The 16333-nt window shown below is 29.6% G+C and overlaps 2 protein-coding genes across 2 annotated transcripts; one reads left to right on the top strand and one right to left on the bottom strand.

The window, feature by feature from the left end:
- Positions 1–638: 638 nt before the first annotated feature.
- LOC130813878 (GABA transporter 1-like) lies at positions 639–10618 on the top strand. Its single transcript, XM_057679781.1, has 7 exons — positions 639–885; positions 4381–4611; positions 6812–6909; positions 8439–8625; positions 8783–8913; positions 9105–9338; positions 9980–10618. Exons 1-7 carry the CDS (start codon positions 753–755, stop codon positions 10358–10360), a joined length of 1395 nt encoding a protein of 464 aa, XP_057535764.1. The 5' UTR covers positions 639–752; the 3' UTR covers positions 10361–10618.
- A 506-nt stretch (positions 10619–11124) lies between these two features.
- On the bottom strand, positions 11125–15832 carry LOC130813868 (GABA transporter 1-like). The gene is made up of 6 exons (XM_057679772.1): positions 15486–15832; positions 14874–15104; positions 14067–14164; positions 13758–13944; positions 13302–13666; positions 11125–12813 (listed from the first exon to the last, which is right to left on the bottom strand). The coding sequence occupies exons 1-6, from the start codon at positions 15619–15621 to the stop codon at positions 12340–12342; spliced, it is 1491 nt and encodes a 496-aa protein (XP_057535755.1). The 5' UTR covers positions 15622–15832; the 3' UTR covers positions 11125–12339.
- Between the last annotated feature and the right edge of the window lie 501 nt (positions 15833–16333).

Below are 16333 nucleotides of genomic sequence, written 5' to 3' on the forward strand. Positions count from 1 at the left end.
CTATAAGAAAAAACATATTTATGTGAGATCTTGTTAGATTCATCTCAATATATAATTTCTAAATATCAACTTTTTGAAATTTTTAAATCTTAGAATTAAAATTATTTGATTTGAAAGTTTGCATTGGAATCTGCAAAAAACAATAAATAGAAAGAACATTTTAAAATAGAAGGAGTACTTGATGATAAATATCATGGTTATTCTTAAACAATAATAAAAGTGTAAGCGTAAATAAAGCATAAGAAAATAAATAATATAAAGATAAATAAAATAATTTATAAGTTATTTTATAACTAGAAATATACTAGCTAGTACTTCCTTCGTTCTGAAACACTCGCTATATTTCGATTTTGTGTACTATTTATCGTTCAAATTTATTTTATATATTGCGACTAATGTGTAAGTTAAAATATAGTCAAGTGGAATTTTTTTTTAAATCGTCTAATCACATACTTTCATAATATTAATTTTTTTTAATTTTTAGATTTATATAATTCAACGTATAAATAAATAAAATTATGCATTAGAATACCTAAAAGCTGAAATATAACGAGTATAATAGAAGGGAAGAAGTATCAGAGAGTTAAAAAGGTGTAGCATATAAACATAGAGAATAGCTGTTTAACATTTTATAATATCTTTCTTCAGTCAAAAACAGCAAGCCGACCTGCTATAGTATTTGGTATAAGGTCTATATATATATAGTAATTTAAGTAGAAAAAAGAAAGGAAAAGGGTGAGAAGAGAAAGAATATGGGAACATATTTCCAAACACCAGCAGTGGTTCCTGAAGAACAGCAAAATACAATCATACGCCAATCTTCCCAAAATAGAAAGGAAGGGGAACAGCTCGATGCTGGTGCTCTTTTTGTTCTTCAATCCAAAGGTTTTTCTTCTTTTTTCTTTTTCTTAATATATCAATCTTTTTACTTTCAAACTTTTTCACATATCTAGGTTGACGACTTTAATCCTTAATTTTTCTAATCATGTATATTAAAAAAAGTCGATAACTAAAAATTAAAAACATTGGACCAAGACGATTCAAACAATATCTCATATGACTATGTTTTAATTTATAGATTACCGACAACATAAAACTTAATTTGCTTGATGAATAGAATCAAAGTCAATTATGGTGCAGGTAAAAAACAACGGAGAAAGTATATATGTACCTTCTTATTGTTGATTCTATGATCTATCGAGCCATGTTCATCCATCTCTAGGATTTTTTACTAAATTGTATGTGGAAGCTCATGAAGTTATGATGTTTATTATTGCTTATATCTTTTAGTACGTAGTAGTTGTTAGCTCACGGATAGAATAGTTTTTAGTTAGATTAATTATTTAACTAAAATCATAAATATGCATGTTTTATTATTTACATGTATCTTTAAAAAAGTTTTATTTGGAATATTTTAATGTTTGCAATTTTGATGAGATATAGAGAAAAAATTTATATTTAAAATATAAAGATTATATATATTTATTATTTATTAACTGTCTATCAAAAGCATATTTGATTAATTATTAATTATTAAAATATAAAAATTCTTCATACATTTATTTGCCAAGCTTCAATAATTATGGTGTTTGTCAAAAGCTGTGTTTTAGTAGTAGGTGCTCAAAAATACTTCCGCATTTAGGAATTACGTTTCGTTAATTATATGTGAAAATAAAGCTTGTTATTGATCTAATCTTACCAAGAAAATTAGCTCTTTTTTCTATATAAGTTGTATTAAATTAATTTTGCCTTTTTTTGAATGGATTTTTTTTTAATGGATATGACACATTTTTTTTCAATTTTTGTCTACACATTAACTTACATTTTAATTTACACATTTTTTATTTTCCTATAAAATATAAATATTTCATCGTTAATTGTGAGCATTGAAAATGCAGTGTGAACAAGTTGGTATAAAAAAAATAGAGTTTGTTATTAGTGATCTCGTTTATTAATAATTATGCATCGATTCTCTAATAATTAAAAAATAAATTATTTACTCTTCCAAAGAAGACTCTAGGAAAGTTTTGAATTGACTAAAATATTGCTGATTGTAGTCTAGCTAGTTGCAGTTTGGGTTGCTTACGTTCTTTGCTTCATTGCTTGTATCTGGTTGTTAATTATTTTTGTTGGAGTTCCATCATATTATCATTTTCTTCCTAAATAAGGTAAATCTTCAGGAAATTAAGGTTTTTTTCAATGGAATTATAATTGTAAAATTTTAATTCCCGAAGTTGATATACTCTTTGGCTGCATCTTCCTTAATGGCTATGGATTATCGTCTTTCATCCCTCCTTAGATTCTGATCATAGTTCCTATGAGCGAAATACACAGGATACGATGATGAAGAAATTTTAATTCGATCTAACCTATTCGACTCGATTTATCATGAATTTTTGTGTTTTATCTCAATATTTTTGAGTCATAATCTACTACTTTATTATTTATGATTTTTGAAAAGTTTTTTTGCTCAATATAATAAGAAAAGTTATTAAGTTAACTTTAAGAATGAAATTTCATGGTTTTTTTTTTAGCTATTTTTGATAAAATAATTAATATAATAAATTCAATCGACTCAAAACCCATCTAGCCAACAAATCTAACTGATCTAAATAAAAGTATTAAAAAGTTATTTGTGGTGACTAATAATATTATTTTAAAATCTATAACTATTACTAAAACAAAACACGGATGACATTATCACTTTTTAAATTGCTTACGTGTCACAATCTCAACAAAAGTTTTCCCAATAAAACTCAATGATGATGTCATTGTTATTATGATTAATATTTATATCTTTTGACTTTACTAATTTATAATTATGACTTGATTAATTTTTTACTTTTTAGGTTATATACTTATATTATTTAATGTATTAGAAAAACCATGTATTTTATTTCTTTTTTTTCAATTTTTTATAAAATTATTTCAATTTTATTTATTAGAGTAAATGATTATAAAATCTTAATTTATACAAATATTAAAAAATTTCAATAAAATTGTGCGTGTCGCAAATCTAGTATATTACATAAAATAATATCATAAGACTTGTATAATAAACCAAAATTAATCTTAGATAACTGATATTACGTTTGTCAAATGAGTTATAGTTGATGTACACATCGTTTTCGTAGCATTTGAGTTATTTAATATAATATTTGGCTTTGACAGTCAACACTTTTAGTAAATTAGTGAAATACTTATATTGAGTTTCAAATTATTAACTATCAATTAAAAATATTTAAAAATGAAAATTTTTTAGTTTTCAAAATATTTTCTTAACATTTTAATATTCTTTTAATTTATTAAAAAATCAATAGTTTATAATTTATTACTACGTTTGACTTTTTATGTACTCTAATATATTAATTTGACTCTTAATATTTTAATTATGCATAATAAAAAAATATAAAAAGTGGATATTAATAATCTATAAATTTTTTTAGACGAATTTAGTAAGATTTCACTTGATTATGTTTTAACTTATAGATTAAAAATCAAACACAATTAATAAAAGGAATGATTAATAAAAAATCTGAATTGTAGCAATTTGTAACCGCGGGTATTTGAGAATGAATGATTTGTACAACTTTAAAAACTATTTTTTCTTGGTCTTAATACAAACTTTGGTTGTTAAATGCAGCAGGAAACAGGATAACTAATCTAATGCCTAACATCACATGCCATTTTTATTTATTATTTATTATTTATTGTTAATTATTTTTGTGAAAGAAACGTCACATAGAAATAATATTTATGTTAGAGGTGTCTTTCTAAATCAATTGAATCATAATTACTGAATGCTATAAAAACTGTAGAGTTAATGTGAATAAAATGAAGATATTTATGCCTTTGATTTATATTCGAGCTCAATATGGAGTTTTTGAATATTCAATTGCGTTTTAGTTTTGATATTTAAGTTTTGATTTAATTTTGAATTTTTTTATGTGCCTAATTCATTCATTATTATTATATCATTTTCATTTAATTTTCAAATTGAATCAAATCAAATGAACTAATTTATTAATAACCCTCTCTCTACCTCTACATTAAAAGTAGAATTATAACAGATTTTCAGATTTTTACTATCAATTTAAAAAATTAATTGAGTTGGTTATGTGATATAAAATCAGAGTTAACATGACAAAATATTATGAGTTTGAAATTTTAAATCTCATCTACGCCCATATATTTCAAAAAGAATACTTTGAGGTTTCAACCCGTAGGCGAAGCTAAGGGTGCTAGGCCGATCGAGGAACATGAACCCCTAATTTTTTGAATATTTTCTTTTATGATGAGTTTTTGCCCTTTGAAAAATTATTGTCTAAATTTTTTGCTCATGGTCACCTTAAGTTCTGTTTTGATTTCTTTTATGGATAGGATCATGGGTGCATTGTGGATACCACTTGACAACATCAATAGTAGCACCAGCACTGCTAAGCTTACCATACGCATTCAAATTTCTTGGATGGGCTGGAGGAATAATAATGTTAATTGTTGGAGCATTGGTCACATTTTATTCTTATAATTTATTATCTCTAGTGTTAGAACATCATGCCCAATTGGGTCGTCGACATCTTCGTTTCAGAGATATTTCACAGGATGTATTAGGTATGTAAATCTATCATTTTTAAGATTTCATCCTTTTTTCTCACTTTTTTGTCAAACTTTCTTTTTTATTAATCAATGCTCATGGACCCCCCTATTTTTCTATTACACTTCTACTTAAAGCTATGCCTTCTCACCAACCCCCAACCTACTATATATTTATAATAATTATTTATTCATTTATCAACTTCTTGTTGAGTTCATCAAAGTATTCTACTCTATTCGTTTCTTTTTATTTGTTCATTTTAAATTTTTTCATTTTATAAGAGAAAAATTTTAATTTGATTTTTGAAGCATATATTCAAGACAAAATATATGTATGTGGGATCTTGTTAGATATTGAAGCTCAAAATTTACGTTAAATATGTAAAAAAGTAAAGTGGACAAACAAATAGGAGCGGAGGGAGTATATAGACTTCATTCAAAGACACTAATTCAACTTAAAATTTAAGTTTATGTCTAAATATACTTTATATAATTGTTGATGCGCACTACAACATAAAATTTAAGTTTATGTCTAAATATACTTTATATAATTGTTGATACGCACTATAACATAATTTACTTTTAGTGAGATATATTTAACGACATTTAATTTAAATGTCGCTACTTTAAATTTCTGATAATATATAGAGAGGATTTAGTGACGTTTATTATATTCTTTAGCAGCATAATTAAAAATCACACAAAAGTTTTTTGCGATATAGGATCTAGTGACATTTGTGAATGTCACTATAAACTATAGTAACAATTACATATGTCACTAAAAACTAAATAAAATTTTGCTAAATCAATTTATAGTAGAATTTAAATCAAAAACCAATTATTATTACACTAAAAATATAAATCAGTGACATTTTTTTAATACCACTAAATCTAATGTGGCACAAACAAAAATTTATTGTAGTGGCAATATAAGTCGTAGATTTTTCATACAAATGCTAAGTATCCCAATCAAAAGTAGATATATTAAGTGATTGAAATTTTAAGTTGTAATACCTTATGTTGGCTGGAATCCCTGTCAAGTATAATTAACCACTCATAGTTGAATCCATATGATATATATACTCTATGAGTTACGACAAACGTAAATTACTTCATAAATTTATTGTAGGAAAGTAAGACAAAATAAAATAAATATATATAATTTTGAGTGACGGATGTATAGCAAAATAGAAGGTTTTAGTAAATAACAGCTATTTATGAAGATAACAAATCACATTTATATGACAGGATTTAATAGGGTGCAATTTTTTTTGTTATTTTAATCTATTTTGATTTTTCATTTTATTATTATTCTTTTTATTTTTTATGGTGATTTACAAATTACGGTGATTGATTAGAAATTATTAATAACAAAAAGCTCAAACTAAATTAAATTGGGAAATGAGTGAAATATTTTTTTTATCAGACATTAAATTCTATTTTTAGGGTGGCAGACCGACCGGATTAATATAGATTTACATCATTGGTGACAAGTGTCTAATATCAGAAATCAATTTTGTTTGGATTGCATCATTTAATTTGTAACTTTCTATAAAACCAAAAAAACATACAAACTAAATCCATCTTAAAAGTATCATTTGGTTAAAGAGATAAATCAAATCAATACTATTTGTGTAGTTAGTAGTTGTGAAGTGATATATTTGAGTAGTTACTAGTTACATTTAATATTCCATGCATAAGTACATGATAAATATATTAGTGATTGTCTAGTAGCTCTTTAAAACGAAACTTATTTTTTAAAAAAATAAATATCAAAATAAATAAAATCTAACTGATAGGAGTAGTAAGTGAACAACCAAATTCAAAGCATCAAACTTTTTGATATGGGAATATTTGAAATTATTATATTATATACCAAGTACATCTCTTCAAATATACTTGTTAGGCTGTGTTTTTATTGGTATTGTTTATTATTTAAGCTTATTTATATATTATATTTAATATATGAGAAAAAAATAAAGTCAAGTGAGATCTTATTGGAATCGTCGAATTGTGAATTTTCATAATATTAATTTTTTATGATTTTTTATTATGGATAACTCAAGATATAAATGATAAAAAATAACACATAAATCGTATATAAACTAAAATATGACTAATATAATAAAACGGAGAAAATATATATTTAAGCTTTTAGCTAGGTTAATAGAAAATATATGAGCTAATGGAGATAGAATTAACGATTTTGATTTGACAGGACCAAGATGGGGAAAGTATGTGATAGGACCAGTTCAATTTGCTGTTTGCTATGGTGCTGTTGTTGGCTCTTGTCTTTTGGGAGGTCAGTGCATCAAGGTTAGTGCAAACAAGGATTACATTTATTTTTACCTTTTGCATAAAGTAACATTAAAAAAATAAAATAAGATTGGTGTATTAGTGTTAGTGAACCAACAGGTCTTGATGTTATACATGTTCTCCTCATTATCATCATAATTATATTTAATATTTCGCTCGTAAGTAAGGTGTGAGCGAGAGAAGGTGATGGATATTCTAATTCTATGTCCAATATTATGTTCTCCTCATATATAGTGTTAAATATTCCATTTAAAATGATGGTAAATGAGATTTGAACTCGTGATTCTTTTATCATGTTGCAATGATATCATATTAAAAAATCAACTCAACCAAAAATTTAGTTTGATAATTAAAGCCAGTAATATGTTATTATATGCAATGAATTTCCTTTTGTTGATTTTTATCTTTTAAATTTATAGTCTATCTAAATTAACCCATTCAATCTAGCTTTACTACATTTAAAAATTAAAACATACAATAATTAACACGATTATCCTTATTTTATTGTTTTTAAACTATCCAAAAACAAGTTTTCTTACTCATTTCTAAATTCCAAAAAAAAAATGGTGTCATGGATCTCATGCAATTTTGCCCCTAAACGCTAAAGACAAAATTTTGTCTTTATTGAAATTTAGAAATCAATAAACTATTAGTTAATTAATATATTAAAAGAGAAATCAGAAATGACATCATGGTGATCTCATGCACTTTCCCCGCCTAAACGCTTAAGGCAAATTTTGTCTTAAATTAAAATTAAAGCATATATTTCCTCTATTTTCTAATATTTTTTCTATTTGGAATATTTCACTTTAAGGAAAAAGAAATTAATTTAATGTTTTTGAGACATATTTAGAAAATAAAATATATTCATGTGAGATCTTGTTAGAATTGTCTTAATGTATACTTTTTTATTATATAGGAGTATTTTTTATAATTTTTTATTATATGTATTTAGAGATATTGAAGTTTAAAATTTGCATTGAAAACTGTGCAAAAGTAAATAGGAAGAACAAAAAGAAACGTAGGGAGAGTATATAATAATCAATCTCAATTAATCCCAATTAAATGCAACAAATGAAGCAAAACGTTGATACAAATCAAATTAATAGAATTTCATTATAGTAAGGAGTGATCTAATAATAGTGATATATTGAGTTAATCATAGTGACTGATTAGACAAAGTGACTTAGCGAAAAAATATATTAAATCCAAAGTAAAACGAACATATATTTACTTCTTTATTTGATCAAACTCATTAAGAATTAGCACAAAAGTCGAACAAGTAATTAAATCCTAGCTAGCTAGCAACTAATAAAAGATGGAGATATATAGTAGAGTATTAATTTTAGAATATATTATTTTAATTTAAAATACTTATTATAAGTGATGAATTGTAAATATTTGTGATATAAATATTGCTTGAAAAAATGTTACTATCACTTGCAAAATGTTGCCATAAAATCACGTGATCATCATAATATTAATTTGTGTGCTAAGATAATAAGAATGCAAATACTTATTATTACCAGGCAATCTACATATTGTTCAACCCTAATGGAGGAATAAAGCTGTATGAGTTCATCATGATGTTTGGAGGGCTAATGTTAATCCTGGCTCAAATGCCTTCCTTTCACTCACTCCGCCATATTAACCTCATTTCTCTCCTTCTTTGTTTGGCTTATAGTGCGGCTGCCACTGCTGCCTCTATCTACATTGGTAAATCATCTTTATCTTCGTTTTCGTTCCCTTTTTATTTATTATTTTTACTCAATCCCCTTCGATCATTTCTATTTATTTGTTACAAGCAAATAAATTGAAATCGATCCCAGTTTTAATTAGAGGTAATTCTTAAACACCTCCTAACTTGATTTAGGTCATACATCAAAAGGACCAGAGAAAGACTATTCACTTGCCGGCAACTCAGAAGACCGTGTATTCGGTATATTCAATGCAATAGCAATTATTGCAACAACATTTGGAAATGGAATTATTCCAGAAATTCAGGTAATTAAAATCTTCATTCTTCTTCTGAATTCTACTCCCTCCTCCGTCTCAGTTTGTCAGGTTACAGTTAAATTCAAACAAAGTGAAACGGGAGGAGTATATATTATATTATATTATATTATGTAGCTTCGAATTTGACGTAAGTTAATATTGTAAAAAAAATAATAATAATAATAATATATTTTGATTAGGCAACACTAGCACCTCCAGTAAAAGGGAAGATGTTCAAAGGACTATGTGTGTGTTACAGTGTAGTGTTGGTAACATTCTTCAGCGTAGCAGTGTCTGGTTACTGGGCTTTTGGAAATCAGGCTGAAGGACAAATATTAAGCAACTTTGTTGTTGCTGGACACGCTTTGCTTCCTAAGTGGTTTGTTTTTATGACCAACGCCTTTGTCTTTCTCCAAATTGCTGCCGTTGGTGTGGTAAATTCACTGCTCTCTAAATCTTCATCCATCCCCAACAAATTTATACTACAATTTCATACTCAATTTCTTAATTTTATAAGCAAATAGCTTTGATTTCTTAATTTGATTGTTATTTCTCGGAAAAAACTTAGTTAATCCGTTGGTAAATTAACTACTACTAATGCAAAATATCATTTGTTTTTTATGATTATCAAATAAGAAGTTATTCTATATATGTGTCAATCCTTACATCTCCTAGTACTACTGGTGAGGCGACAACCAACTTTGACATGTTAGGGGATATTATTATTGTCAAACCTAATGTGCATGCCTACATTGCATTTACGGGTAAAAGTGTAATTGATCAAACACTGAATAAGACAGTACCTAAAAGTTCACAAGCAAATCAAATTTTTATTCCATAAGAATTTATTTAATCCAATCGTACCGTATAAAAGGTGTTCTAATTGAGTGAGTTATTTCAATTGCAAGCTCTTTTTCCTTTAAATGAAAATAAAGAATATATATATATATATATGTATATATATATATATGTATATATATATATACTTATGATATTAGATTATTCCACGCACTCATTTTGCATCATTATTTCTAACTACAATGAAATAATAAATATTTGTTTTACGTATTGGCAGATATATTTGCAACCAACAAATGAAGTGTTAGAAGGAGTATTAGCAGATCCAAAAAGTGAGCAATTCTCAGCACGAAACGTGATCCCAAGGGTGATATCACGCTCTCTATCAGTGGCCATAGCAACAACATTATCAGCAATGCTTCCATTTTTTGGAGATATAAATGCAGTGATTGGAGCATTTGGGTTCCTTCCACTTGACTTCGTTCTTCCAGTCGTATTATTCAATGTTACTTTCAAGCCTTCCAAGCGTACCTTTACTTTTTGGTTAAACTCCACTATTGCTCTTGTTTTCTCCATTTTAGGAATCATTGGCTCTGTTTCTGCTGTTAGGCAGATCATTCTTGATGCCAAATCTTATAGATTGTTTGCTAATGTATGAATTAGTCCTCTTTTTTTTTTTTCTTAAAATCTCTTCTATATGTGATGGTAAAATGGCCACACATAAGATACATCATGCTAATTGGGTGAAATGGGCTAAAAGTTGAGATGTTAATGAGATTGAGGTTATTGAGGAGGATATATATTTTAATGATTCCTTCCCACAAGCTTTTTTTGTCAAATTGTAAAAACCATATCAAAAGTATACTTTATGTGTTTTTTAAGGATATATGATTATGTTAGTCTTATGTTTCTAGCATGGTTGATCTCGTTATAATCTTCTTATGCAACTCTATAAATCATTTTACTATCCTTATTGAGCATCAACTTGGACTTGATTGCTCGTTTGAGCATTTGACTTGCCCGTTCGAGTATATTGCTTTATTGATGCTCTTGAATTTCAATCAAATCAACAACCATCAAACATAATCATGCACCACGACTCAAAGCACAATCAATCTAACTACATTTACCTTCTCCTGTACCCTCTACATTGCATGTGAATCATGTATGCCTAATACATCGACTTCTTTGGATTTAAGAAGTTAGACAAATCGAGTAGTTTCTTCCTCATAACACACTAGTGTGCGATCGAGTCCTTTCTTTACCTAATTCAAAGAGGTTAACTTAATCCTATATTTTTGAGAAATTGACCACATTAAGTTAAGAAGTAAAAAAACTTGAGAAATTGCAAAGAAGTAACAAAATAAGACAAGATTTAGAAATCCTATAAATAATAATGTGTGTATAGACTAGTATAAATATCCCCCAAAAATTGGAAATCCATATTATTGATGTGTTGGAAGGTTCTTGATCACAATAAGATTGAAATCTAACACCAAGGATTTCAAAGAACAATTAACCTATTAGAAAACACTAGTTTTTGTGACTCAAACACTCATAATTGTCTCTCTGTGTGATAGAATAAAAAAATTTATGGTATATACATAGGAGAAAAAAAATTAGAATTTAAAATCATGAAAAATAAAAAAAAATTGCTTGTTTAGGCGAGCAAACAGTTGCCCGCCCTAGCAATAACAATGCAAACTAAGCCGCAAAAACTTGCAAATCTGCGATTCGCCCAAGCATCATGATGTCCCAAGCAACATGAAAGTGCTTGCTCGAGAACCTTGACCCTTACAATCAGGGCCGGCCCTAGGTTTAATTTTTAGGGGCCCGGGGGAAAAGTTTATTTATGGGCTCCTAAACTATTGTATACGTATAAAAAAGTTCAAACCTTAGCACTAGTTGAAAACTAAAATTATTAAGAGGTCTAAGTGTAGACACAACTTGCACTTGCTTAGGGTCGGCCTTAATTGCAGTCAAAAGCTCTTCCAAAGCCATGCTTACTCGAGCATTGTAACTTGTTGGCCCGTGCAAGCTTAACACACTCATAGCATCCCTACAAAGATCCTATATTAGCTATAGAACTCTTTCAACTCCATACGTCAATATACAAATTCACAAGAATATTGGATCACATACTTCACATTATATGGACATGAACCCACATTTCCTCTCCTAATCGCATCACACTCATCTGCATTGATCCAACAAATAATATCATCATTCATCAACAACATGTATCTCCGGAGGTTAACAGTGGTAAAAGCAAAAAGCGTAAGACAGTGACGCAGTGTCGCCCTGAGTTCACCGTCATAGCACCCGTTGTGCCCGTAAATATGAACATAAACTCATATTTTCTCTCGTACTTATTTACTCATTAGTCACGCAAGTAAAGTCAAGAATTTCTATCCATTAATAAGTAACAAGGAATACACATCACTGTATATAAAATCCTATGATAGGCGCTCTAAATGAAGATGTAGCTAACATCTTTTTCCGCATTCTGTTTAATCAATGAAATAAATTGATTCTTACTGATAATATACACTTCAAAAAAATTTACATTTTTTGTATATGCTTGCTCTTGGACTAGGATCACTGCATTTCCATCATTCCATGCTTACTTAGATAAGATCATAGAGAAGAAAAAGAATTCACAGTGTTTCTTAAGTAACTCGAAAATGACATCCGAGTAGTCTCTTCCATCAACCGAAACCTCCAAGAACTAGAAAGACGATCAAGTGAGTGAGATTCATTCGCATCAAGAACGATTTGTCTAACAGATGCGAAGACACCAATTATCATAACCAGTGAGAATACGGAGGCAATGATGAAATTCAACCAATAAATGTAACTTCTCTTGGATGGTCTAAAGGTTAAGTTGAAGAATACGAGAGGCAGGATAAAATCGAGAGGTATGAACCCAAATGCTCCGATTAAAGCATTGAAATCCCCGAAGAATGGAAGCAAAACCGCTATTGTAGTTGCTATCATCACGGAGACAGACCTTGAGATTACTCGGGATACTACATTGCGGAGGCAAAATGGTGCGTACTTTGGATTAACAAATAGCTGTTCCATAAGTAAGTTTGCTGGTTGCAAGTAAACCTGTGTTCAAAGCAACGCAAATCTTAGCAACAATTGAAGATGTGTGAACACATAGTATTTAATAAATGTCAAGGAACCTGTTGAAGAACCAACTCAACCAAAAGCTTAAGTTAATGGTTAACTCCCTAGAATATGTTATATATTCTAACACCCTCACACGAGAGCCCTTTGGGCTAAAAGTATGCTAAATATTCCACTTATAAGAGGAGCTAGCAGTTGAAATTCGAACCTGTGACCTCTTGTCACGTTGGCTTCTGATACCATGTTAAGGAACTAACTCAACCAAAATCTTAAGCTAATGGTTGAGGCCCTGGATATTTTATATAATCTAACAAAACCAACTCAACTAAAAACTAAAACTGGTGGTTGAAGCCAAATGTATGTTATTTACTCGATCAATAACACTAATAGTCGTAAATTGCAATCTACGATCAAATTGGATCATGTTGTGAATATAAGAGAAGTTTATGAAGAGTTGAGAAATTTACCCCAGAAACAGCAGATAATTGGAGGATGATGAAGCCAAGTGTGGCTAAAAGAAACCATTTGGGCACCAAAGCATTTCCTTTACTATCGACAAAGCTATCGAGTATGAAACTGCTTGCACCATTACCAAAGGCCCAATACCCGGAAGCTGCAACACTGAAGAAAGTAACTATAACAACAGCATAACAAAGACTTAACCCCTTGAACATCTTTCCTTTTACTGGTGCAGATAAGGTTGCCTGAATTTCTGGGATGATTCCATTCCCAAAGGACGCGGCAATCATTGTAATTGCCGTGAAAGATCCAAATAGCTTGTTTTCGGAAGTTCCAACTATTGAATAGTCCTTTGGTTCAACCGATGAACTCCCTGAGAATCAAGAAATGATGATATATATCAAATGATGAACGACTAGATACTAGAACAATCAATTTGTGGGTGATTAGGGTAATCAAGGTACCTATATAGATGGAACCGGCTGTAGCAAAGGCGCTATAAGCGAGGCTTAAAGCAAGAGAAACGAGGTTTATATGTCTTAATGAGTGAAACGATGGAATTTGCGCCACCATTAGTACTGCGCCTCCATATATTAACACGAATTGATGAAGTTCCATTTCCCCGTTTGGCCATGCTAGAGAGTACATTGTCTGCAGATAAATAAAATTAGTATCCTCAGCTTAAGTTTTTGGTTGAGTTGGTTCCTTGACGGTATCATCAAGATTAAGACCAAAAAACTTGGGAGTTAGAAGAAACTGCAGCTATGATTTACCTTCATGCACTGCCCACCAAGAATGATCAAGCTAATCACAGCACCATAACAGACTGCAAGTTGTATAGGACCCACAAAAAATCTACCCCATGCTTTTCCTGTAATATGATACTTTTTGGTTAAAATCCATAGCAAATATGAATCAAGATATGCAGACATCAGGTCATCTCAGCCAAAAACTTAAGCTTCTGGTTAAGGTCCTAAAATATTTTATATATTGAATTGTGCCCCTCACACGAGAGCCAATTGGGCTTAAGTGTAGACGAATCACACTATCTCCTCATGATTGGCGCCCACAACCAAAAGCTTAATAAGGTTGTAGTTAGGTTTCATTATATGTTATATGCTCTATCAATCAAAAGATTAAGCTTTTGATTGGGGTCTCCAGATATGTTATATAATCTATCATAGACTAATGAAACAAGAGAGGACTACAGGGGCGGAGCAAATAGTATATGGGCTCTCTTTAAACAATTGAGCCTCTTTGTCAGCCAATAATTGAAAAATATGGACCAAAGTTTAATGGTGTAGGTTTTAAACCCCTAACTAATAATATATATCACATGAAGGCACGTCACCAACTAAAGTATGCTTGACTGATGAACTATACGAAATTTATTCATATATAGTTCTGTTTTCTGGAGGCCCTAGGCGATCGGGCACCTTGAATATAAGCGCCCCTTGAGGACAATAAAGTTGAAATACAAAAGTAATTAAATTGTAGCTTAGAACTATTATTTTGGAACAACAATATAAAATTTAGTAGAAAAAGTAAGTAAACAACACAGGAGCATTAATTAGTCTTACCAATAATATGATCAGCCATGTCTTGAAACCGCAGAAATCTGATACCTTTAGAAGCATAATGTTCCAAAACCAAAGATAACAAATTGTAAGAGTAAAAAGTAACAAGTGCTCCAATCATAAGATACAACATTCCAGTGCTCCATCCCAACAACCCAATTGCAAATGGAAGGTTCAGAAGTGGAGGTGCTACTATTGATGTTGTTAAGTGGTATCCACAGTGTAGCCATGTTCCTGTTCATTTCACAAAATTAATCACTTAGATCATTATTATCATACTGCTATATTCCGCTCATAGAAACTATGATCATTCAGGGAAGGGATTAGCCTTATCACAAGTGATAGATAGGTTGCGGCCTAAAAGACCCTCGGCTTGAGAAAGACTAATTAGGATGTACTTTCATAAATTTGTTATTGGGCTTGCACACAATAAAACCCGCATAAGAGGAGAGTTGAATGAATACAAATCCGATGAGTTTCCATCTGGTTACCGAAGGAGTAGCCCATTAAGCTTATATGTTACTCAGTCTCCTTCTAATAATTTGATGTGGGATTACATATGGACTATGTTCCAACAATTTTATGATGCAAATAAATCAATTAAAGAAAAATTACCATGGGATTGAAGAACAAAATCAGAAGAATCAGAGTCAAAATCAGAATCAGAATTAACATGTTTGCAGAGTAGAGGAACTGCTATAGAATCTAATGTTGGAGATGTTGTTTGTTCAGGAGTACTCTCACAACCCATTTTTGGTAACAAGAAAGAACAAGCAACAATTATCTGATATTTCAATCTTTCAAGGAAATGAAGCAGAGATTCACTTTATTCTCTTCTGTTATTCGAATTATTTATCCAATGAATTAAGGAAAAATAGAAAAGATAAGTAGCTTATAAAGGGTCCTAGCTAGTTTGGAGAATTTGGATGAATTAGTCAAGTAGTCAACACTCAACAACTGAGCAGCCTTCCAAGTTCCAAGCAACAAGTGCGCAACTACCTCCCATACATGAGCATATAGTATAATACCTACGTTCCAAAATACTTGCTTTTTCACACGGTCCAATGTATTAATTCAATTTTAATATCTATAATTATGTATAATAAAAAATTATGAAATTTTGATATTAATAATCTTTGCATCGAGACGAATCAAACAAAATGTCACTTCACTATGTTTCAACTTATAGATTACAAACTAATCACAAATTAAGGAAGATAAGTGAATAGTGCTTGTATATCCAACGTTGCGACTATATTGGAACGGAGGAAGTACTATTACTTCCGATCATTTAGTCCCACATTTTCAATGTTTTACTTTTCTTCTTGCATCCATTAATTTTAATTCCGATAAAATAATAAGTTTAAGGTCATTGGTCTGTGGGGAAATCAAATCAGTTAAAAGTTTAATTTGTGGTTAAAGTTCAAGATATATTACATCTTTACTCTTCTTTATTCGTGAGT

The sequence above is a fragment of the Amaranthus tricolor genome, chromosome 1 (genome assembly GCF_026212465.1).
Source record: "Amaranthus tricolor cultivar Red isolate AtriRed21 chromosome 1, ASM2621246v1, whole genome shotgun sequence".
Taxonomy (NCBI): Eukaryota; Viridiplantae; Streptophyta; class Magnoliopsida; order Caryophyllales; family Amaranthaceae; genus Amaranthus; species Amaranthus tricolor.

Excerpts from the sequence above, each read along its gene's own strand:
- LOC130813878 (XM_057679781.1), top strand. The coding sequence starts at position 753 with ATGGGAACATATTTCCAAACACCAGCAGTGGTTCCTGAAGAACAGCAA. Across the intron at positions 8,626-8,782 it reads TGCTGCCTCTATCTACATTG|GTCATACATCAAAAGGACCA; the intron begins GTAAATCATCTT and ends AACTTGATTTAG. Across the intron at positions 8,914-9,104 it reads GAATTATTCCAGAAATTCAG|GCAACACTAGCACCTCCAGT; the intron begins GTAATTAAAATC and ends TATTTTGATTAG.
- LOC130813868 (XM_057679772.1), bottom strand. The coding sequence starts at position 15,621 with ATGGGTTGTGAGAGTACTCCTGAACAAACAACATCTCCAACATTAGAT. Across the intron at positions 14,165-14,873 it reads CATGGCTGATCATATTATTG|GAAAAGCATGGGGTAGATTT; the intron begins GTAAGACTAATT and ends ATCATATTACAG. Across the intron at positions 12,814-13,301 it reads AATTATCTGCTGTTTCTGGG|GTTTACTTGCAACCAGCAAA; the intron begins GTAAATTTCTCA and ends CTTTGAACACAG.